The following is a 26,203-nucleotide window of genomic DNA, read 5'->3' as shown; positions in this document are numbered from 1 at the left end:
GTAATTTTCAAACTTAAACCAAAGAACATTTAGGAAATATCTGTTGGTTTGTTTGCCTTTACAGAGGTGGCTATTTAAGCTGTCAGACTATGTATGAACAACAGCCACCCTTCATGATTTTATTCAGAAGATTATGGTATATATAACCCAGAGCATCGACAGCACAATTCTTGATCACCGGTAGACCATCTGAAGGGTTTGGAATGAGCTCAATTCTTTTGTATCAAATTTTAATATCATAATCATATATAATTCTGTTTTGATGTAGTATGCAAAATGCTCCATTTTATTTTGAACAGAAGTGCATTTCACTTTTTGTTTTAATTGCAACACATTCAACACGACAGACTCAATCAAATTAATCTTACCGTGACAGCTGGGCAAAGCTCTATTCCACCCAGGTCTTCCATCATCTCCCATGATGCATGTAAGTGTTGAATAACCTTGGAGCACGTAGCCTGCATTGCAATAGTACGTAACAGTCGATCCTAGTTTAAAGTCACTTCCCAGTCTGGTACTGTTCATGACATTCCCGGGATCAAAGCATGATTCCCGAAGCTTTGCTAAATGAACAAAAAGAAGGAAAAGCTCAAAAAAATCTGTAACACCTTTGCTTTTTGAGGACAATGTTTTTTACCATTTCTCTATTATTTTTTAATAAAATTTACATATCTAGAATTAGAATTCTTCATAATAGAGAGCAAGTACTTTCTCAGAAGAAAGCAAATGTCTCAGTTTACCACGCATTTAGTCTGCCATGAAAACTGAAGTCTTATCGAGCTGCATTCAGAAAATAAAACTCACTAAGAGTGAGAGTGGAACTAGTGGTCATGGGTTTAGGGTGAAAAGTAAAATGTTTAAGGGGAATTTCTCTACTCAGAGGTTGGAGAGAGTGTGGAATGAGCTGCCAGCGTAAAATGGTGGATGTAGATTTGGTTTCAGTATTTAAGAGAAATTTGCATAGGTACATGGTTGGGAGGGGTGTGTTGGGCTATAGTCTGGGAGCAGGTTGATGAGACTAGGCAGCATAATAGTTTGGTATGGACTAGGTGGGCCAATGGACTTGTTTTTGTGCTGTAGTTGTCTATGACGCTATGGAGAAGGTCATTCAACACAGAACTGATGGAAGGTCATTGACTTGCAATGTTAGCTCTGGTTTTCTATTCACAGATACTCTGTAACTTGTTGAGGACTTAGAGTGGGGTTTTACTTGTGGGAACTAATCAAAGAATTTGGAGTTATTGTGACTGATGCACTGAAAGTAAATGTAAGGTTCCAGAGGGCACAGCCTCAGAACAGAAGGACATCCCTTTAGAACAGAGATGAAGAGGGATTTCTTTAATCAGAGGGTGGTGAATCTGTTCAATTTATTGCCACAGCTGGCTGTGGAGGTCACTTCATTGGGTATAGTTGAAGAGAGGCTGCCATGGACTTGATTAGTAAATGTGTCAAAGGTCATGGGGAGAAAGCAGGAGAAAGGGGTAAAGAAGGATAATAAATCAGCCATGATGGATGGCAGAGCAGACTCAATTGGCCTAATTCTGTTCCTAGGTCTTATGGCCTTATGGAAAACATTAAGAGAAGGTAGAGTGAACGGATTCCATTAGCAATGGACGTCCAGCTATTTTCTTTTCTGTGATATACAGTAACATGAGAAATTTTTGCTTTGAATTTGAAAGAGAAAGACAATGGACAAGTATATCTGTAGCCATCTGGAAAAAAACAGAGACCAATCAGAAGACAATGAAACTAATGCTCACATATGCAAAGGTTTTAATTAATTTAACTGATTAATTTGGCTTTGTAATTTTCCATTAAATGAATATAACTTTGTTATGTGATATCATTTCGAGTAACAGTGAAAAAGGCTAAATCAAAACTGGTAATTTGGTTGATATTTCATGTAACTAATGATCTGTCTACAGGCTTTCCTCAGTTACCATATGGAAGCTTATTGCTCCTCACAGGCTTGTATAAATGTAGCAGACCTACAATATAATACAGTTGGTGTCACTCCAACTGTGTCCTAATGCTACATTGCCAACAGTGGAACATGAATATTGCAGCCTAGTGTTCTGGCTTCTCCAACTGGTTGTGATAGGGCTTTCTATTTACAGGGAATGAGACCCTGATCTGGTCAGATTCTTGTCAGTCCGGCCATAATGAGGATGTCTGAGTCGGTCAGGTGCTCAACATAGGAGTGGAGGATGCAGGTAAATGAGCATCATTCATGGGGAGCAAGTTACTCCAAGGAAAGTCTACGCCAATTTAACAGAGCAACCTTGGCTCTTCTGACAGTTGAAAGGGGTAAGGACTAAATGTTAAGCAGAATACTCGTGTGTTAATTTATTATTGAATATGCAAGATGCAAATCAAAACTGTGAGGTTAGACCACAAACTGCGTAATAATACACTGGGAATATTAACCAAACTACAGACAAATATAAACACAGCAAAGAACCAATTTATATAATCTCTCTGTGGTCAATGTTAGAACTGAAATGAGATAAGTGGAACCATGCAGAAGACACGTAGAACAACTTAGACTCCTGCTATCCAGTGGGACTGATGAAGTGGGAATTAAAGCCCATGTACTACACCCAGTAGAAGAAACATAATTATGAGTCTTAATAAAAACAATTAAGAAAGCAACTAAATTGTCATTAACGTACAGATGGCTCGTCATATGAAGAGTGCCTGATGGCTCTGGGCCTGAATTCACTAGAATTCAGAAGAATGAGGGGTGACCTCATTGAAGCCTATCATACAGTGAAAGGCCTTGATAGAGTGGATGTGGAGAGGATGTTTCCTGTGGTGGGAGAGTCTAAGACCAGAGGGCACAGGCTCAGAATTGAGGGCCAAACTCTTAGAACGAAGATGAGGACAAATTTCTTTAGCCAGAGAGTGGTGAATCTGTGGAATTCTTTGCCACAGGCAGCTGTGGAGGCCAAGTCTTTATGTATATTTAAGACAGAGGTTGATAGATTCATGATTGGTCGGGGCATGAAAGGATACGGGGAGAAGGCAAGAGATTAGAGCTGAGAAGAAAATTTGATCAGCTATGATGAAATGGCAGAGCAGACTCAATGGGCCTAATGGCCTAATTCTGCTCCTATGTCTAATGTTGCCTATATCATTAATACCTATGCCACCAGGTTCAGGAACAGTTCTTACCCTTCAAGCATTGGACTCCATGACCAGCATGGATAGCATTACTTGTCAAAACACTGAACTGATTCTACAAACTATGGACTCACTTTCAAGGTCTCTGCAATTCATGCTCTCAGTGTTATTTATTTTTTATTATTTTGTGGGTTTTTTGGTAGATGCACGATTTATCTTCTTTTACACAGTGGTTGTTTCTCCACCTAAGTTTGTACATAGAACATAGAAATCTACAGCACTTTACAGGACCTTTTGGCCCACAATGTTGTGCCAACCAATTATAGACAATAGACAATAGGTGCAGGAGTAGGCCATTTGGCCCTTTGAGCCAGCACCACCATTCACTGTGATCATGGCTGATCATCCACAATCAGTACCCCGTTCCTGCCTTCTCCCCATATCCCTTGACCCCGCTATCTTTAAGAGCTCTATCTAACTCTTTCTTGAAAGCATCCAGAGAATTAGCCTCCACTGCCTTCTGAGGCAGAGCATTCCATAGATCCACAACTCTCTGGGTGAAAAAGTTGTTCCTGAACTCCGTTCTAAATGGCCTACCCCTTATTCTTAAGCTGTGGCCTCTGGTTCTGGACTCCCCCAACGTTGGGAACATGTTTCCTGTGGATTCTAGGAAATGGATTCCAGGAAACTGCCTAGAATTTCCCTAGTGCAGTTTGTACGTAGTTTTGTATTGATTCTGTTGTGTTTCTTTTTATATACTGTGAATACCTGCAAGAAAATGAATCCTAGGGTAGTATATGGTGACATGCATGCACCTTGATTATACATTTACCTTGAATATTAAACTTTGCTAACCCTTCAATGTGGTTGAATTTTATATGCCTCCCCTGTACAGAACCAATGAATTAAATCATTGCTAGAATATAATGTCGCGACTTTCTTGGGTTGTTGACACATCCACTTGGTTCTGGTAGGAGGTTGTTAAGTGTATTCAAATTGGGGTGATGTCACTGTACTGAAATTCCAATGCAATTTTAACTTCCCAAACAGGTGGGCCCTGCATTCAATAAAATGTGGAGCATAACTAAGAGAGGCAAAATAGCTATCTGTCTATATATTTATTTATTAGAGATTTAGGACATTAACAGGTCCTTCAGGCTCAACGAGCCTGCTCTGCTCAATTACACCCATGCCCTTGGAATTAGGGAGGAAACCAGAACACACAGAGGAAACCCACATGGTCAAGGGTAGAATGGATACACTCCTGACAGACAGCAGTGGGAATTGAACCCAGGTTGCTTGTGCTGTGAAGACTAACTCTAACTGCTATGTGAGTGTATCACACTGTAATATCAAGAATAAATCAAGAGCATTTTTTTAATGAAGCCTGTGGTATATAGCAGGATTTTTGATCTTCATAAATCCAGAGAGTGGGCAGATAAGCAGCTAGTAGGATTTTACTGAGGTATTAAAATTAAAAAGAACTTCTAAAATATGGGCGGATAAACTACTTAATTCTCAACTACAAGTTAAAATTCTCCGTGTGATGCATGTAATCTCGTAAATCTCCAGGACAATTTTAGCTCTGAAATTGTCTCACTGTCATCTAATACCAAAGGGTTAGCTTTTAGGAATTATTTTTTGTATAATTGAAAGGATTATAGAGCTCCAGTATGGAGTTATCCAACCGCAAAACTGGAAAATTGATGCCTTTCTTATTCAACGTTGGCATGAAGACAGCACATTTAAGAATTAAATTTTCTTAATTTCTCTCATGAAGGCATTGACTCTTGATTGAATATGGATCTAAGGCTGGCAGCTGCTCCATGCTTCTCATCCATCTGGGCTTGACAGCTAACGTTGCCAAGCTATTTGAATGCAAAACACTTAGGCAAGTCCAAATTCATAACTTTACTTGAAACCGGTACAGATTACTGGCTACTCTGGCTAATGAACATGAGTAGACCATTGTCAACATTGTTCCTCCTATTTAGTTTAATTAACACCATCAGCACCAGTTGTAATATCATTACAACTGTAAAGTCAGTAACAATAGAAACTCGAATTCCCGATCTGTGAAAATTAGTCATCTAGTGGAATGAAATTTATAGGCTTTGCTATATTGCCTACCAGATGACCAACAGGAGAAGTATTAGCATTTATACATTATCTTTTGCTACACCATTGTACATTATCTTTTATAATTCTTCAAACTGAATAGTGGGGAAAAGGAAGATTTGAAAATGTTAGCCTCCATGTTTGTAAAAGTATTTTTGTATTGATAAGACTGCCAGGAGTACCCACTGCTGCCTGTAAGGAGTTTATATGTGACCCTGTGAGCTTCCTCCGGATGCTCTGGTTTCCTCCCACAATCCAAAGACATACCAATTGGTCATTGGAAATTGTCCTGTGTTTAGGCTAGGGTTAAATAGGGGGTTGCTGGGCAACACGGCTCAAAGGGCTGGAAGGGCCTATTCTGCACTGCAACGGAATAAATAAACAAATAAATGAAAGAATAAATGAATAAATACATCTGGCTGGTTTAAGTATGTAAAAGTTTAACATTCAAAGTAACTTCAAAGTAAATTTATTTTCGAAATGTGCATACACCACATACAACTCCTAGATTCATTTTCTTCCAGGCATTCACTGGAGAAGAAAGAAATACAATAGAATCAACGAGAAGCTACTTAGAAAGTCTTACAAGCAATGAATGTGCAAAAGAAGACAAACTGTGCAAATACAAAAAAAAACAATAACAATATTAAATCTGTTGAAAATTAATAACACTGGGAACATGAACTTGAAGGTGAGACCACAGGTTGTGGAGTCAGTCCAGTGTTGAGGTGAGTGAAGTTATCTGGTCTGGGTCAGGAGTCTGATGGGTGAGAGGTAATAACTGTTCCTGAACCTCATGATGTGGGACCTAAGACTCCTGTACCTCCCACTTGATCATAAGAGTGAAAAGAGAGCATGGCCGGGATGGTGGCTGTCCATCAAAGTGGATGCTGCTCATTGGTGTAGCTGTGATGGTGCAGAGATCTTTATTCAAGAGCAAAAGAATCAGTCTTTGGCCTTCAGGAAAAAGAAGGAATTCTATTAAAATATATTGTTTGCAATTAAAGTTGCAATAAACCGAACAAAACAGTATGCATAAATTGCAGTGAAATTATTGATATGATGATTTGCTTTAGGTTATGATTTTGGAATAAATATTTGCCACAGTATTGGGAATGAGTCACTATTCTTCAAATTAATGCTGAGGGATTATGTCTGCCCATTTAATAGAACTGATAAGAATTTGTTTGGAATCTCATTTTGACATGGTTAAAAATTCCTGATGTCTTGCTAAGACTTCACTCCATTTCATCAAATGGAGATCAAGCTGATCAGAACTGAAATCCTTTCATTGTATATGGTCCAATAGTAAATGGATCAAAAAATTAACTTTTCCCTTCTTAGCACTTACGTTGAGAAACAAATTGTTCTGCATTATAGATAAAAATGAAATTCATCTTCCCAGTTCTCAGTAAAATGCTTCTCCTCAATGAAACTTAAACCATATTTATCTACACAGCTCTTTGGTTTTGTCATTTTGGTGATGCTTCATTTGTTCTTTTTATATTCTTCCATGACATTCCTGACTTAAAAACAACATGCACTCAGAGGTCAATTTATTATATACTTCCTGTGCCTAATAAAGTGGCCACAGAGTGTATGTTCATGTTCTTGTGCTGCTGTAGCCCATCCACTTCAAGATTCAACATGTTCTGGGTTCAGAGATGCTCTTCTGCATACCACTGTTGTAACACATGGTTATTTTGGGTCACAATGATGCCAACGATCTTTGATAATATTTTGAAAACAAATGTAGTTTGAACTTTGAGTTTCTGTCACCTTCCTCTTCGCTTGAACCAGTCTGGTCATTCTCTTTTGACCTCCCTCATTAACAAGGTATTTTTGCACACAGAACCGTCGCTCACTGGTTGTTTTTTTTTTGTTTCTAGCACCATTCTCTGTAAACTCTAGAGACTGTTGTGCATGAAAATGACAGGACATGAGCAGTTTTTTGAGATACTCAAACCACCCCATCTGGCACCAACAACAATTCTACAATCAAAGTCACATTTCTTCCCCATTCAAATGGTTGATCTGAACAACAACTGAACCTCTTGATAATATCTGCTTTTAAGCAGTGACTTGCTGCCAAGGATTAGCTGATTAGATAATTGCATTAACAAGCAGGTGCACAGGTGTACCTAGTAAAGAGGCCACGGGGTGTATTTTTATAATGGAATTCCTTCTTTATCTGCTGAGAAAAGATGTTTCTTTTGTTATTGGTTAAACCGTATCTAAATCAGCCAAGATGTATTTCTGGCAGTCTATCAATAAAAATATCCTTTTACAAAAATGGAGGCCAACGTTCTCAAATCATTCCTTTCCATAATGAAACTATTTCAATGCTTCAGGCTGAAAAATTGCCAGCAGTAAAAATGAAGCACTTAAAACTGCAGGGAAAAAAAAGGATTTCCAAACAATCGTACAATATGGATTAGACTGTACGTGCATTATCACCACAAATTCAAAAAATATTTTAAAGCAGAAAGTCAAAAATTACCACACTAACCTTTATATTCAATGTGAAATCCAGAAAAGCTAACAGAACCATCACTCCGAAATGCTAAGTGCATGCTATTTGAACTGCTTTCGATCCGTTCAGGCAGCTTATTATCGAGGAAGCTTCCAATCAGAGGGCTGTTGCTGTCTGGGCCATCATAAAGGTAAAGGAAGTCATAGTTGGGCTCCATGGTAAAACTGCAAAGTAGAAAGCACATGTGCTCAAGAAACAATATTTCTTTGCATTGATATTTTACGCTTAAAGCAGAATTTTTCCACGAGATTACATCACCCACTTCAGAAGTGCACAAATTTGCTTACATATCAGAATCAGGTTTAATATCACCAGCATATGTTGTGAAATTTGTTGACTTTGCAGGAGCAGTACAATGCAATAAATGATAACAGAGGAAAAAACCTGTAAATTACAGTACGTGCATAGGTATTAAATAGTTAAAGTAAATAAGTAGTGTTAAAAATGTTGTGAGGTAGTGTTCAAGGGTTCAATGTCCATTCAGAAATTGAATGGCTGAGGAGAACAAGGTGTTCCTGAATCTTTGAGTGTGTGCCTTCAGGTTTCTGTACCTCCTTTCTGATGGTAGCAATGAGAAGAGGCCACATCTTGAGTCATGGTGGGTGCTGCAATTTTGAGACACCAGTCCTTTAAGATGTCCTGGATACTACTTAGGCCAGTGCCCATGATGGAGCTAACTAATTTTACAACTCCCTGCGGTTTACTTCGATCCTGTGCAGTAGTCTCCCACCCATTCCAGACGGTGATGCAGCCAGCTTTTTCCACCAGAGTAAACATATGAACCATATGCTTACTGTATCTTCACATTTGTAACAGTATCAAGTTCGGCTTCTGCTTTAGCACAACTGCTGCCTGAAATCCAAGTTCATTGATTATGACTATTCCAAAATTCTCATGACTTGCCACTTTCAGAAGCAAGTTCACTAGAGCACTGCTGCCTGTCCCATAACCCCAATCAACATCATGCTTTTAGATCATTATTATTTCACGATTTTAAAACTCTCTCAAATATATAAATGGTGGCATGGTAGCATAGTAGGTAGCACAACACTTTACAGTACCAGCAACATGGGTTCAATTCCCGCCGCTGCCTGTAAAGAGTTTGTATGTTCTCTCTGTGACCGCAAGGGTTTCCTCCAGGTGCTCTGGTCTTCTCCCACAGTCCAAAGACACAGGTTAATTGATCATTGTAAATTGTCCCTTGATTAGAGTAGGAGTAAATCAGGAGATTGCTGGGTGATGTGGCTCGAAGGATCAGAAGGGCCTAGTCCAATCTGTATCTCAATCAATAACTCTCATTCAAATATTAAAACTCATTCACTCCATTGTGTGTGTGAATATGTATGTTTGTGTAACTTTCTTTGTCCCGAGTATCAGAATCAGGTTTACTATCACTGACATAAGTCGTAAAATTTGATGTTTTCTTGAAGCAGTTTAATAGATAAAACATACTCTAATTTTTCACAATAAGTATATTACACAATTAATATGTAGTGCAAAAGGACATCAAAATTAGTGACTGGCCATTCAAAAATCTGATGGTGGTGGGGAAGAAGCCGTTGAGAATCGTGTATCTCCTCCTTGATGGTAGCAATGAATAGAGGGCATGACCTCGTTGAAGAAGGTCCTTAATGATGGATGCCGCCTTTTTGAGATATTTCCTTTCAAAGATGTCCTCAATACTAGGGAAGCTAAAGACCATGATGGAGCTGGCTGAGTTTGTATCTTTCTGCAGCTTTTCCCAATACCGTGCAGTGGCCCCTCCATATCAGACGGTGATGCAACCAGTTAGAATGCTTTGCACTGTACATCTGTAGAAGTTTGAGAGTCTTTGGTGGCACACCATGTCTCCTCAAACTCCTATTGAAATATAACCCGCTGCCATGTCTTCTTTGTAATTACATCTATATGTTGGGTTCATGATAGATCTTCAGAGATACTAATGCCCAGGAAATTGAAGAGCAAACACGAGGAAATCTGCAGATGCTGGAAATTCAAACTGCCTGGCCTGCTGTGTTCCACCAACATTTTGTGTGTGTTGTTCCCAGGAAATTGAAACTGCTCACCCTTTCCACTGCTGATCCCTTGATGTGGACTGATGTTTGTCCCTCAACATTGTCTTCCTGAAGTCCATAATCAGTTCCTAGTGGGGGAATTACTCCTCAATCATCAGGCTTTTGAACAATAGTGAATAAATTTATTCATCTTCACTCGCCCCATCACTTCCCAGTTCCCACAACCTATCGTTCACTTTCAAGGACTCTTCATCTCATGTTCTCAATATTTGTTGCTTATTTATTTATTATTTTTTTCTTTTTTTCCACAGTTTGTTGTCTTTTGTACCTTGGTTGTTGACCATCCTGTTGGGCTGTGGTCTTTCACTAATTCTATTCTGTTCCTTCTGTATACTGTGAATGCCTGCAAAAAATGAAGCTGATGCTGCCTGGATTGGAGAGTGTGCCTTATGAGAATAAGTTGAGTGAACTTGGTTTTTTTCTCCTTGAAGGGTGAGAGGTGACCTGATAGAGGTGTATAAGATGATGAGAGACACTGATCATGTGGATTGCCAGAGGCTTCTTTTCCAGGGTTGAAATGGCTAACATGAGGGGGGTATAATTTTAAAGTGCTGGGAAGTAGGTACAAGGGGGATGTCAGAGGTAAGAATTTCACACAGAGTGTGGTAGGTGCGTGGAATAGAAAAATAGAGGGCTATGCGGTAGGGTTTTCTAGGCAGTTTCTAGAGTAGGTTACATGGTTGGCACAACATTGTGGGCTGAAGGGCCTGTAATGTGTTGTAGATTTCCATGTTCTATGTTTTATGTTCTCTGGTGTATACTGTATATGGTGCCATATATATACTTGGATCATAAGTTTACTTTGAACTTGGTCTTGCAGCCACTGAGTGCAAATCTCTTACACGACTCTAACGCTGGTACTTTACACATCCCCCACTCTCTACACACAGCAGTTGACAATTTCCCTTCAATTATCAATAGTGTAGATTCTTCAGTACCCTCTCTGAAATCGATCTTTTCGTTTTTCACCCTCCAGATCCTCCACAAAATACTTCTTTATTCCATTCTGTTCCATAGAATCATAACCATCACTCATTTGGTGGCACAGAGAATTTGGTTCAAAAGTCTAACTTGCTCGCTGGTTGAGAAGGGAATATTTTGGATCTCACTTCTTAGCTTATGGTCAACTGTTTCATGGTTTACAGGACTTAAAGGTGCTTTTTAAATGTAATCATAGTTTCTTACTCCACTATCTTTCAGGTGGTGAGTTCAAGCTGCTCAAAAGACCATAAAACGCAAGAGCAGAACTAGGCCATTCAGCTTATTGAATCTGCTCCGCCATTAGGTCATGTCTGACTTATTATCCACCTCAACACCAGTCTTCTGCCTTCTCCATGTAACCTTTGATGCACTTATTAATCAAGGATCTATCAACCTCCACTTTTAATATACCCAATGACTTGGCTTCCATAGCTCTCTGTGGCAATGAATTAACTTGAATTTATGTTGCTTCATGACACATAACTGTTAATCTTGTTCATCATGACTCCAGCTTTCTTAACTTATCTAGCCTAATTAAATTTCCCTTAACTTTCTGCGCTCTGAATCTAATAATCATAGTTAGTTATTGACCATTATGCCATGAATGTTTAGGATGCAATGAAGATCCTCCATCTCTGGGCCATGTAACTGTCACACACAGATACAGAGAGATTCTTCATTGCTGTTTCCATAGCAATTTCTCTTAACCAGTTAGCGTTGTTAGCCCTGAACTGAACCCCTGAAGCTGGAGGACCAGTAGACCGCTCGTTGTTTACTCTACCCTTTAACCTGTTCAGCATGGGTGATTCTTCCAAGAGGCAAAGCACAAGGCCCTGACTCCAGCCAACATAGCTCTCTGGGTCATTGAGACATGCAAGCCTCCAAACCCTGTGACAAGGTTGTGGTCTTCTTGGAGATAACAGCCATAGGCCTGGTCAAATTCTTCTTGTAAAATAACCCTAGCAATATCTTCATAATGAAGACGTTAGATGTGGTAGACACTGGAATCTGAAGAGGACAGAAGATGCTGGACATAAGCAAAAGTCTTGACCTGAAATATCAAATGTCCATTGCCCGCCACAGATATTTCTGTCCCACTGAGTTCCTTGAGCAACTTATGTGTAACATCTTCATAAACTTTTTCTATTGCTATCTTAGCTTCATGCAGACGTCATATCCTTCCTCTATGGTGTCAGCAGAAATCCAATGTGTATGTCTTATATATGCTATATCTGTCTTATATGTGTTATATCTATCATATATGTTATATCATTCTTGTATGTGTTATACATGCTTTGTGCTGTGTGTGACTGTTGATACTGTGATTTGCACCTTAGCCCTGGAACAATACTGTTTCATTTGGCTGTATTCATGGGTATTCATCTTACAGTTAAATGATAATTAAACTTGAACTATTGAACTATCGTCTTTGTTTTAATTTTATATCTTAGATTCTTTTCTCTGTGTTAAAAGTGCAACAGAAAGGTTGCAAAGATGTCACAATTTTTTAAATTTAGCTTTCCGGCTGAGTGCAGTTTGCAGATTGTGGAAGAAAGGGGCAGCATTTAATGGCGTTCCTTTTAGGCATGCAGCATTTAAAAAAAATGTTTTCATGTGAACAATGCATACAGTTGAAAAATAACAGCTTGTGTTTTAAGTTTGAGAACTAATGCTAATTAATCTTATTTGAAATATTTATCAACAGTTAGGAGCTTTAAAAGGCAATAATTTGTGAGTAGATGGATACTAATATTCCTAAAATATGTTCAACACCAACAAAACCACTGCGTATTTTCCTGATGATTAAAAGACATCAAAGTAGAGGCTCAACGTTTTAGGAACAGCTTCTTCACCTTCATCATCAGATTTCTGAATACAACCATGAACCCATGAATATTACCTCCATACTTTGCTCTCTTTGATCTCCAACACAGATGCCTTGTGCAGGAAGGCACAGAGTCGACTGTACTTCCTAAGAAGGTTGGCGTCATTCAATGTCTGTAGTGAGATGCTGAAGATGTTCTATAGGTCAGTTGTGGAGAGCGCCCTCTTCTTTGTGGTGGCGTGTTGGGGAGGAAGCATTAAGAAGAGGGACGCCTCACGTCTTAATAAGCTGGTAAGGAAGGCGGGCTCTGTCGTGGGCAAAGTACTGGGGAGTTTAACATCGGTAGCTGAGCGAAGGGCGCTGAGTAGGCTACGGTCAATTATGGATAACTCTGAACATCCTCTACATAGCACCATCCAGAGACAGAGAAGCAGTTTCAGCGACAGGTTACTATCGATGCAATGCTCCTCAGACAGGATGAAGAGGTCAATACTCCCCAATGCCATTAGGCTTTACAATTCTACAGCCAGGACTTAAGAACTTTTTAAAAGCTATTATTAATGCTTTTTGAGATAGTGATTTAGATGCATATCATATTTTTTACTCAGTTAAGTATTGTATGTAATTAGTTTTGCTACAACAAGTGTATGGGACATTGGAAAAGAGTTGAATTTCCCCATGGGGATGAATAAAGTATCTATCTATCTATCTATCTCTTTTAACAAAACGCTATTCTTGACCTCTCCAAATCGGCTGGGCGCTTAGACTTATGTAGCATCACACCCGGGTTAGTCTAACGGGCATCAAAACTGCTCTGCATCGACTCCTCCTCTCCGAGTCATTCACTCTAACTCTATCTGTGTCAACTTTGCAACATACCAGCACGGCTGATCCCTCAAATTCGCCTGTCTCTTCATTCTTTGTGGTGATATTTTACCACAATTTACTTCAGAAAAGGTGTTATTCATAATGCTTTTAGCTGAAGTGAAGAGGTTCCATGAGAAAGACATGGATGAAGCAGATTCCAAACGCCAGAGTTTGCAGACTTACGCAAGCAGTTTCTCTCTGAGAAATATTGCATCACATCTCATGTCCCTTGAAACTTTGCTTCTGCATGAGCTGCGTGAAAGCCAAGCTACAGAAGTGACATTCAGGTATGTCCATCCATGGCCTCCTCTACTGTTGCGATGAAGCCTCACTCAGTTTGGAGGTCCAACATTTTATATTTCATCTGGGTAGCCTCCAACCTGATGGTATGAACGTCAAGTTCTCAAACTTCTGGTAATGTCCCTCCCCCCCCCCCCCCCCACACTTCACCATTCCCCATCTCCTTTTCCCTTTCTCACTTTATCTCCTTGCCTGCCCATCACCTCCCTCTCCCTTTTTCTTTCTTTCATAGTCTTCTGTCCTCTCCCATCAGACAGCCCCTTCTCCAGCCCTGTATCTCTTTCTCCAATCAAATTCTCAGCTCTTTACAGCATATCTTCCCCTCCCCCCCAGTTTCACCTATCATCTCGTGTTTCTCCCGCCCCTCCTCCCAACTTTTAGCTCTGCTCCTCGTCTTTTCTTCTCCAGTCCAGCGGAAGAGTTTCGGCCCGAAAAGCCTACTGTACTCTACCATAGATGCTGCCTGGCCTGCTGAGTTCCTCCAGCATTTTGTGTGCGTTGTGCTGCCCTTGGGGCAAGTACATGAGTACAAAGGAGGCACACAGGGTCGTAGTGCAAAGTTATGATCCTTCAGAGGACTTGTGACAAAATATAGAATGAAGAACTCACAGAGTAACACACACCAAATGCATGTTCGGAAATTAAAAGTATCGGGCTTATGCCATAATTTTCTGGCCCTGTTTACAAATGTTGTGAAGGGCTACAAGGCACTACAGGGAAGACAGACAAATTATAGTTCGCCTTACTATAAACATTTCAGTGGAAAGAAGTTAGTGAACTGCAATAACCCATAGAGACCCTGTCTATTCAAAAGCTGAACACACAGAGAAAATTATAACATTAAAAGAAGCGTCTGCAGAGAGCACTGAGCTGCAGCAGCCCGAGTCACAGTAAATGGTAAATAATACCGATACCACCAACTAAGAATTAGATCTGGGACAATGTTAGCCACTGGAAGGATTAATTAAAATGGAAAAACTTTGTTCAATTCATTTAGCAGCTTGAAAGCAATGGTGCAGTGAAAGGAAAGAATGGGATATATGATGCACAATTTCTTTCCAGAAAATAAATGACAGTGTTCAAAATAAAAAAAGATCTAGCTATTGTATTCTAACAATACCTGTCTAAAATCCATTGCCAGCAATGGGATAAAAAGTCGGAAAGATCTAAGTTTGATGGTAGCAAGGCACCAAAGAAATAAGATAATTTTTTACAGTGCAAGAATAATATGTAAATAGCTTAGTACTTGGCTGGAATATTGCAAGGTTAAAGGAGCCATAACATGTAGGAGCAGAATGAGGCTATTCTTTCCATGGTCTGCTCCACTATTCTAACATGGCTGATTTATTATCCACCTCAACCCCATTCTCCTGTCTTCTCCCTGTATCTGTATTAATCAAGAACCTATAAACTTCTGCTTTAAATATTTTAAATGACTGGGCCGCCACAGTTGTCTATGGCAATGAATTTCACAGGTTTGCTACCCTCTGGCGAAAGAAGTTCCTGCTCATCTCTGTTCAAAAGGGATCTACTCTGCCTTCTTGTGGTTGTCAAGGTGAGGGACTTGTTTGGCTGAATGAGATTTTTTTTTAACATAATGTATTCAGCACCAGCACACAACAACAGGAGTAACACTTTTATCTGCAGACTAAGGATATTTCTGTCTCAGAATTTTAACTCAAATGTGTACATTTCCTTTCTTCCACAATCTCTCCGGATTGCCAATTTAACAGCAATTTTGTCACACAACATGTAGTTTTAACCTGTGGCATCGATCCCACCAGGAACTAAATCAAAAGTGCTCTCTCATTTCACATAAAATGCCACAGCAATCTGAAATAGAATCCCTCCCTGCTAGCTAACAAGTAAGATCTCAGGTTGGGGGGTGACAGGTCCAATGAATCTCTAGGTTACCTTTCCCACCACAAAATCAAATTGGTTCTGGGGAGGACAATTACCATGTCGACACTACCTCCTCCCATAGATGCTGTCTGGCCTGCTGAGTTCTGCCAGCATTTTGTGTTTTTATTTATCTCCAGCATCTGCAGATTCACTCGTGTTACAATTACCATGAAGAGCTTCTAAAATGGAGTAACACATCTGAACAAAAAACATGCTTCCCAAACACAAAAAAATCAGTTCAGTACCTGAACAATATATTTCAACCCACTTCCAGAAAATCAACTGTTTTAAATAATTGAGTATGGCAAATCTAATCGAGGCACGATATGAAATCAGAACAGTGGTGTAAAAAGATTAATAATGCAGACTTAGACTTACAATGCTTAAACTGAGTTGAATGCCCACCTCAGCACCTGGCAAACTTAAGTTCAGTTTATGAAATAACCTTGAATAAAATTCAAGAGTGGTCTCATTAATGGTGGCAATGAAACTACTAGACTGTTATGAAAATGTATCTGAAGAATGAGCCAGGGAATTAAAGGGTTAATGCATGAGGATCATTTGTTGGCTCTGGGCCTGCACTTGATGAAGTTTAGAAGAATGGGCGGGGAGGGGAATCTCATTGAAACCTATTGAATATGAGAAGACCTGGATAGAGTGGATGTGGGGAGAATGTTTCCTATAGTGGGGAAATCTCGGGCTAGAGGGCACAGCCTCAGTATACAAGGACAGCCCTTTAGAACAGAGATGAAGGGGAATTTCTTTAGCCAGAGGGTGGTGAATCTGTGGAATTCATTGCCACTATTGGCTGTGGAGGCAAAGTCAGAAGGTATATTTAAAACGGAGGTTGACTGGTTATTGATTAGGAAGGGCATCAAAGGTTATGGGAAGACGGCAGGAGAATGGGATTGAGAAGGAAAATACATCAGTCAAATTGGAATGGTTGAGCAGACCCGATTGGCCAAATAGCCTAATTTTGCCCGTCTTATGGTCTTAAAAGGCTTAACTGTAAACTAACAAATCAAAAGTTAGAAGAAAATATATTAATTCCTTTGTTCTTAGAATTATCACAGAAGATCAACAATTTTATTTTTTTAAAATGAAGAGGGCTCAGAGTGTTAAGAAATTCATGTTTTTTTCTGCTAAATCAAATTCTAATGCACGAAGAATAGAAAAAGAGAATTTGCAAGAGAACTGATCACATCCGCTGAGGCCAATGTGGAGCAGCAACAAACATCAATCAGTCACAAATGGACGTTCACCTTGCAGATGTTCACTTCAATTTATTTACTCAAGTGCAGTGAAATACAAAAAAAATAGAACAGATCAAGTCCAGGTATAGAACCTGAGTTGAAAACTGAAATTACTCTTAAAGCAGTAATTACTTCAGGATGGGAAGGCATCCATGGTGTCAGTAATGAATAGAAAAATACAAAGAAAACACTTGAAGTGTGTGAAAGGTATTTTTTTCTGAGATTTCATTCACATTGAGTATCTGGGAAAAGTTCAGGCCAGCACTTCTCACATTTTTCCATCATTAGTGTACTTGCACTCAACATCACAGAGAGTTTGACCTGTGATCCCAATTTTTAGAACTCTCTACGTATAAATCTGTCTTTTTCTGGTTGGCAAGATATGAGGGTTAAGCTACATAGGTTGGTTCTGGGATCTCAACTTCTAACAATTCATTTCAATTAAAGGTAACTTAATAGAGGTATTAATGATGATAAGAGACATAGATAGAGTGGACAGGCAGAGATGTTTTTCCCAGGGTGGAAATGACTAATACAAGGGAGCATAATTTTAAGATGTTTGGAGGAAAGTATAGGAGGCTGTCATAGGTAGGTTTCTTTGATACAAATTGTTGAAGGGTCATACAACAGGCTACTAGGGTGGTGGTAGAAGCAGGTGCATTAGAGTCAGAGAGTCACAGAAAAGTACAGCTCAAAAACAGGCCTTTTGGCCCATCAAGTTCATGCTGAAGCCAGTTAAACTGTCTACCCCCACCAACCTGCAGCGGTACCATAGCCCTCCTCACCCCTACCATCTATGTACCTATCCAAACTTTGCATAAATGTTGAAATCCAGCTCACATTCCCCACTTGTGCTGGCAGCTCGTCCCACACTCACGACTTTCTGAGTGAAGGAATTTCCCTTCATGTTCCTCTTTTCACCATTCACCCTTAGCCCATTACCTCTGATTGTAGTCCCACCCAGCCTCACCGGAAATTTAAGATACTCCTTTGAGAGCAACACAAGCAAAATGCTGGAGGAACTTAGCTGGCCAGGCAGTACTTATGGAAAAGAGTAAACAGTCAATGCTTTGGGCTGAGACCCTTCCTCAGGACTGGAAAGGAAGAGAAGCCCTTGAAGAACCTTAGGGACATTCAAGGTACCCTTGTAAAGGTACATGGATGATGGAAAAATGGAGGGCTGTGTGGGAGGGAAGGGTTAGATTGATCTTGGAGATGGTTAAAGAGCCTGCAGTATGTTGTAATCACTATGCTCTAGATCAGCTTTCCTCAACCATTTTGCCCTGGAGAAACACTTGAAGTAACTCCCAGGTCTCAGGAACCCCTGTGTAAAAACTATTATATCTACAGCTCATGATACGACAGTGTGCTCAGTAAGTTGTTGATATAAAAATCCAAAAATAATTGTCGATGCTCTTTTGAGTAGAGAATGAATCTTTAGCCAGACTTTTATGAAAAAAAACAGGTAGTTAAGCTTAGCTTACCTTTCTTGAAATTAATCTCTTTCTTTCCCTTTCATAAATTTTAAAAACTCATAAGGTAAACATAATAAATTTCTATTAACTAACTGGCTTAAATCAAAATGGGATTGAATTGTTCTCAAGGTAGGCTCGGTAGATTTAATTTAAATAAAGGTTGTAAATTGATGTTAGATATTGCTATATTCAACATGAAAATTTATTGACGATGTTGAAAAGTAAAGTTACTAAAAACCATAAGCCAAAACAATATGAATAAAAATATAGCCTGACATGATTTTATGTAAGACTTTGAAAAAACATTTTCTACAAAGCGACATGATCAATCTCAAATATAGGCCTAGAATGTGAAATCTGTGATTGATTTTGATGCACAAATACCCAATCCTGGGTCAAAATTGAGATAAGCACACAAGGATTTCACCGTCAACTGCAATGAGATGATTTTTATCCTTGCTCTTGATACTTGTTAAACAAGAAAAAGCTTGCTCACACATGTAAGAAGTTGAAAACTGAGGCAACATGTTCATTGCTTTCCTATGAACGGCAAGATACTCTTCTTTAACAGAAATCCAGAACTTGTCCAGGGACAAGTCAGTAAGTCTCATCATCATCAGAATGCAGCTCACAAACTTCTTCCTCTCCTCTGAAAGTCAAGTTCTCAGACTGAGCAGAGAATTCAAAGGAAGGATCCTTGACCCAGTCTTGAAAGGGTGGAAAAATACTGCTCAGTTTTGCTCTGCAGTTCTTCCAGGTGGCTTTCAACAAGACTTGAGCCTTTCTGATATCCTTCCTCACTCTCAAGCCCAAGCGGCAGTGGTAGCATTTCAGGATTTCATTTTGCAACACAATTTTTCCCTTCAATTTTCCACAAGACTGAAAAAGTTTGTTCGTTCCGATAAGTCAGTCAGCAGCACATAAGGGGAAGTTGGGAGAGGTCATTTGGGAGGGAAGGGCTGATATCACAGCACAAGTTGGACGAGTCCACGAATGCTCGGAAAACACACTTCACATTCCTCATCAGCCTTACGTCCTCCCCTCTATGCAATACAGTGCTCATCAATTATCAACGGCCTCCCCTATCTTGCATCAAAAACTGAGACTAGACTCAACTAAACAAACACAGCCCTACTGCGCATTGCCATACTGGGCTGAGAGACTTCTAATGAGATTGCTAACAGGGCTGCTTGGTCACTGCCCATCACTGTGAACACTAGCATTGTGCATTGAGTGAAGTTCAAAAGATGATGTTTGTTTTCAATCACAGTCTCTCGAGGAACTCATAGCAAGCTCTTGCAGAACCCTGGTTGAGAAACCCTGCTCTAGACGCAGATATGATGTTTTTCCCCCTCTTTCAGAGGGTTATGGGTCTTCGGAAATCTTTTCCAAGGAGCAATTGGAAACGGAGTCTTTAAATATTTTTAAGGCAGAGATATTTACTTAATAAAGGGGTGGAGAAGAGTGGGCGAATGATTACCAGGTGAAGATTAAATACAGAATTGAGATTTCAGGCAGATTATCTATAATTTGATTAACTAGCAAAACAGCCCTGAGGGGCCACGTGGCCAATTTCCACTCCTAATTCAAATTTTCACCAGTCTGTCTGCTGAAGTTAAAGTTGCTGCTGTCCCATGACTCTGCAGCAATACACAGCTTGAATCACATCATCAAGTTCACCGATGACACGACCATGGTGGGTCTCATCAGCAAGAACGATGAGTCAGCATACAGAGAGGAGGTGCAGCGGCTAACAGACTGGTACAGAGCCAACAACCTGTCTCTGAATGTGAACAAAACAAAAGAGATGGTTGTTGACTTCAGGACAGAACAGAGCGACCACTTTCCGCTGAACATTTCAAGACCAGCTCCACAGCCAAGAAAGCCCAGCAACGTCTCTACTTTCTGCGAAGGCTGAGGAAAGTCCATCTTCCACCCCCTCGTTCTCACCACATTCTACAGAGGTTGTATTGAGAGCATCCTGAGCAGCTGCATCACTGCCTGGTTTGGAAATTGCACCATCTCAGATCGCAAGACCCTGCAGCGGATAGTGAGGTCAGCTGAGAAAGTCATTGGGTTCTGTCTTCCCGCTATTACTGACATTTACACCACACACTGCACCCGCAAAGCTAACAGTATTGCAAAGGACCCCACGCACCCCTCACACAAACTCTTCTCCCTCCTGCCATCTGGCAAAAGGTACCAAAGCATTTGGGCTCTCACAACCAGATTGTGCAACAGTTTCTTCCCCCAAGCCATCAGACTCCTCAATACTCAAAGTCTAGACTGACATCTGCATCATTTATTATTATATTGCAATTTGTCCTCTACTCTGCCGATTGTCTTGTTTATTAATTATTGAACTGCCCTGCACTGTTTTCTGCACTTTATGTAGTCCTGTGCAGATCTGTAGTCTAGTGCAATTATTATGTCATTTTATATGGTCTAGTGTAGCCTTGTGCCGTCTCATAGCCTAGTGTAGTTTTGTGTTGTTTCATGTAGCACCAGGGTCCTGAGGAACATTGTTTCATTTTTACTGTGTGCTGTACCAGCAGGTTATGGTTGAAATAACAATAAACTTGACTTGACTTGATTTGACACAGGCAGAATAGAGTTCTAGCATTATCAGAATTGTATCATCTGCTGTACCCATTGCTTTGTTGACTATATGTGGATTTTACTATTATTAATAGCATAGATACATTTGGATTGTGAATGAACTTGACATTGGTGGTGGTGGACTTTAGGAGATCTAGGCCTCATATGGAGCCAGTGATCATTAATGGAGAATGTGTGGAGCAGGTTAAGACCTACAAGTATCTGGGAGTACAGTTAGACGAGAAGCTAGACTGGACTGCCAACACAGATGCCTTGTGCAGGAAGGCACAGAGTCGACTGTACTTCCTTAGAAGGTTGGCATCATTCAATGTCTGTAGTGAGATGCTGAAGATGTTCTATAGGTCAGTTGTGGAGAGCGCCCTCTTCTTCGTGGTGGCGTATTGGGGAGGAAGCATTAAGAAGAGGGACGCCTCACATCTTAATAAGCTGGTAAGGAAGGCAGGCTCTGTCGTGGGCAAAGTACTGGAGAGTTTAACATCGGTAGCTGAGCAGGCTACGGTCAATTATGGAAAACTCTGAACATCCTCTACATAGCACCATCCAGAGACAGAGAAGCAGTTTCAGCGACAGGTTACTATCGATGCAATGCTCCTCAGACAGGATGAAGAGGTCAATACTCCCCAATGCCATTAGGCTTTACAATTCAACCGCCAGGACTTAAGAACTTTTTAAAAGCTATTATTAATGCTTTTTGAGATAGTGATTTAGATGCATATCATATTTTTTACTGAGTTAAGTATTGTATGTAATTAGTTTTGCTACAACAAGTGTATGGGACATTGGAAAAAAAGTTGAATTTCCCCATGGGGATGAATAAAGTATCTATCTATCTATCTATCTATCTATCTATTTCAGGCCAAGAATCTTCATCAGGCTTTGGCTGACGATGTCACTGTTTTATTCCCCCTCCATAGATACTTCATGACTTACTGAGTTCCTCCAGCACTTTTTGTGTGCGTTGCTCAAGATTTCCAGCATCTGCAGAATCTCTTAAGTATTTTAAATAGTACCAGAAGGTCAAACAAATCAAAAAATATACTGGCGGGGGAAATGATATGCTGTACCATAAAGTTTCTGTGCTTCATAAATAAGAACTGTTAGAATGAATAGAACATTTCTGTGCTTTTTTTTGCAAACTAACGATTCAATCTTTATCTTGCTTCACTAGTTACGCTATTTCTCTTAATCTTGAACCAGAATTCTATCACAAGACTATCAGGAGCTATTCAGGATAATTACCTCACAGGCATCAATCTATGAGGCAATGAGGCAGCACAAAAAACACAAATAGAAAAGATTCTCTTCATGTTTTCTGACTGCTTATACAGAGAGGGAAGTTGTAGTCACTGACAATGGATATGGTTGCCATCTCTCATTGATTCTGGTTTGTAAAAATGCTGGTGTATAAATTTCACAGAACTTCTGTCAACTGAAAGAGAAATGGATCAATCATGATGAAATGTCGGAGCGGACTCGATGGGCCAAATGGCCTAAATATGCTCCTATATCTTATTGCCTTCTGGTCATATGAATTGTGATAATGTAGAACAAGGAATCACACTCCAGGTTCAAGGACAGTTACTACCCCACAACCATCAGGCTCTTGAACAAAAGGGGATAACTGCACTCACTCGTTCCTACATCCAATGATCTCACTCTAAGGACTCTTTATCTTGTTATTTCATTTTCTCATTACTTATTGCTGCTTATTTATACTTGTATTCAAGTTTGTTGTCTTCTGTGCTCTACTTGATCTTGCATGGAATCTTTTTATAGTTACTGTTCTATAGATTTGCTGAGTATGCCCACAGGAAAAAGGATCTTAGGGCTGTATGTGGTGACATACATGTACTCTGATAGTAAAATTTACTTTGAACTTTGACCATTTTAGAATGTTACAAAGGATTTTTTTAGTATAGAACAGAACTAGATTAATCAGGGATTATCTGCCGAAATTGCTGGGCAAATTTAGGAACTTAAAACTTGATCTAGGGTCAGGTCATCAAGTAGTAGAGGGGAAAATTAAGCCAGAGAAGCACTCTATTTTCCCTGACTGTAATTTGCTAATCCTTTTAGAAGGAGAATGATCAGCCAGTTCTGGATTTTCTGAATGTTTTATTCACTTCCTTCCATGAGGGATTAAACAACATCTTCCTGAACTACCTTGCAAAAAAATGCTTTCTTTTTAAATAGCATGATGTATAATTGATGATGTGATTTGATGTCTTCATTAGTTTTGTTTTGCTCTGAGTTTCAATTAAAAAGACAAAACAATATATTGCACAAATCTCCGTTATTGGGAACGTACACTAGCTGGAGTACAGGCGCACCCTGCTGTCAGATGGGACAGCTGGGATCACGTTCTGTGGACAACCTCTCCTCTTCAGTTAAACAGGGTCCCTGCAGAGGAAACCAAGCCAGAAGCACAGTTGGCTAATGGTATCAAATCTAGCCCACAAACAGCTGCTGAGGCTTGCTGATAAAAGCAAAGGTAATTATTGATGTACAAAAGAAAAAAAAATCTTCACTGCCAAAACAAAATTGTGCTAATAATTCTGGAAAATCCATTATTAAAAATGTAACTAGAAGGCATTTAGAAATATTTGGATAAATCAAGGGAAGCCAAAATGGAGAGGTCAACGTCAAAGTCAAAGATGTTGAACTTCCTAACCAATGGGATGCACAACCGCTCCTCCCTCAGCCATGGGTGACCCCCAGGACCGTGTGCTGAGCCCATTGCCGTACACTGCTCACGCAAGACTGCATAGTCAAACACGCAAATAATCACATTGTCAAGCTTGCCAATGAGTCGACAGTGGTGGCAATCATCACCAACAAAGATGAGATGGCTTACAGAGAGGACGTGGAAGAGCTCAGAGCCTCCTCCTCAATGTCAACAAGACAAAGGAGATGGTTAATGACTTCATGACGACTTGCACCTCCCACACCCCTCTTTACATCAGCAACACAGCAATGCAAACTGTGAACGGTTTCAAACTCATTGGAGTGCTCATCTCGCACAACCTCCCATGGTCCCAGTACACCTTCTACATGATCATAGCTCACCAGCACCTCTACGTTCTAAGGAGGCTGAAAAGAGCCGGACTGTGTACATCAGTATTCATGACCTTGTGCAGATGCACCATGGGAAGCATCCTAATGTGCTGCGTTACTGCATTGTACAGAAACTGCACTGCGACAGTCAGAACGCTGTACAACAGGTAGGCATGACGACCCATTGCATCAACAGCACCAGCCTGCCCACCATCAAGAACACATATACAGAAAGGCCAGCAATTTCATGAAGGATCCCACCCAAGCTACTCCTGGACTGTATCCCAAACCCACCAAAAGGAAGCTATGTAGCATCCATGCCAGGACTACCAGACTCAAACCCAATTACTTTCTCCAAGCAGAAAGGCTGATGAACACCTCCACTCACTAACCCACCCCTCCAGCAATACTTCAGCATTTTCTCCTTATATACAGTCACCTTATGTAGAGACACCAATGTGCCTAGCATCACTTTATGGGCATGCAATCAATCTATGTACATAAGGTAGCTTATGTATTTACATTTGTTATGATTTTTATTATTATTATGTTCTTTATCATATTGTGCTTTTCTGTGCTGCATCACATACAGAGTGACAATTATTTTGCACACTTTTACACTTGTGCACTGGAAATGACAGCAAACTATCTTGAAACTCTTGAAAATTTGTTGGGAATGTTTTAAAGATTTTAACAATTGAATAGAAGAATGAAATACAATAGTACATGTCAAGTGCTGGGGTGGAGCTATGTCTGTACCATAGGAGGTGGGAGATGCTACTTCTCTCCGCTAGCCTGTAGGTTTCACTTTGGCAAGGTGTAGCATCTGCTTAGCCCCACGTAAAGACATGACAGCAGGTGTGGATGGCTGTATGAGCAGCTGGTGTGTATCACCAGTCCTGGTTATGCAACCACTGATGCCAGGCAATCTCTGAAATGTATTGATAATGGTTGGGTTCACCCGTGTTTTAATGACGCTGCCCAAAAAAAAAAGCAATGACAAACCAATTCTGTAGAAAAATTTGCCAGGAACAATCATGGTCACCATGATCACCTAAGTCATACAACACGGCACATAATAGTGAAAGTACACGTGCATTTGATATCTGCATTATCCAAAGAGTACGGATATCTGGTACATGACAAAATATAGGAAAATGACTTGAAAGAATGCAGGAATGGGATCACTGGAGTTTGTTTAAAGGGAAAAGTGTTGCAGATTATGCATTCCAGCTGCAAAGTTGGATTGGCTACTGATTTCAGTAATTTCAGTTCCATGCCACCCAGAAATAAGAGACGAAACTTCCAACTTTTATGAATGGCATAAATTTTGTAAAGACGGTCAGTTAAGCAAAACAGGCCAACAAGTCCTGCCAAAGCATTTCGGTCCAAAATGTCAACTGTACTTATTTCTATAAATACTGCCGAGCCTGCTGGGTTCCTCCAGCATTTTGTGTATGTTGCTCGGATTTCCCAGCATCTGCAGACTTTCTCTTGTCAGGCCAACAAATACAACTTTATACATCATGGAAGAGAAAGAATGCCGCTGAAAGTAAATGCAAAATAAACAAAGTGCACGAACACAAAGTAAGACCTCAGGGTTCAAATACGTAACGTTTTCACACAACCAAATTAAATAAATCCACTAAAAAACCAACAGCCTTCAGGTTTTTGAAACGGGGACTCAGATTAGAAGAATATTCAGAGAAACTGTGTGCTTTTACAGAACTAAAAATACAAAATATAGCAAGAAGACAAAGAAAAGAGAAACAAAACTGGATTTCTGTAACACGTGATGCCATATGAATGAAAACCCAAGATGCTAGAAGTTTCAAATTATCAACATTTTGTGCTTGTTAGAATGTTATGAAAGGGTTAGTTTACTTGTCAGTCAAAAGCCGCATCCATTTTGCCGATCATCGATTGGCCCGTTTGAAGGATGCAGCAGGTCTTTCCCATTGGTTGCCTTGTGTGCCACGGCATCTGTTGTAATGTAAGTATTATTAAAAGTAAGTTAATACTAATCGGGGAGCTGTTGGTAGCAAGAGGCGGGGTCCGGGGTTGGCGGGGTCTTTACT

At 40.0% G+C, this 26,203-nt stretch overlaps 1 protein-coding gene across 1 annotated transcript in view; it reads right to left on the bottom strand.

Annotated features, from left to right (window-relative positions):
* The window catches only part of csmd3b (CUB and Sushi multiple domains 3b), a 2,154,916-nt gene that overhangs the window by 319,724 nt on the left and 1,808,989 nt on the right, over window positions 1-26,203 (bottom strand). Inside the window, exons 29-30 of the mRNA XM_073038951.1 lie at window positions 7,751-7,938; window positions 369-563 (exon numbers count right to left, since the gene is read on the bottom strand). Coding sequence (XP_072895052.1) covers window positions 369-563; window positions 7,751-7,938 — 383 coding nt within the window. The remainder of the gene's footprint in view (window positions 1-368; window positions 564-7,750; window positions 7,939-26,203) is intronic.

Source organism: Hemitrygon akajei, chromosome 1, assembly GCF_048418815.1.
Source record: "Hemitrygon akajei chromosome 1, sHemAka1.3, whole genome shotgun sequence".
Taxonomy (NCBI): domain Eukaryota; kingdom Metazoa; phylum Chordata; class Chondrichthyes; order Myliobatiformes; family Dasyatidae; genus Hemitrygon; species Hemitrygon akajei.
This window is presented reverse-complemented; position numbering and strand designations above follow the sequence as displayed.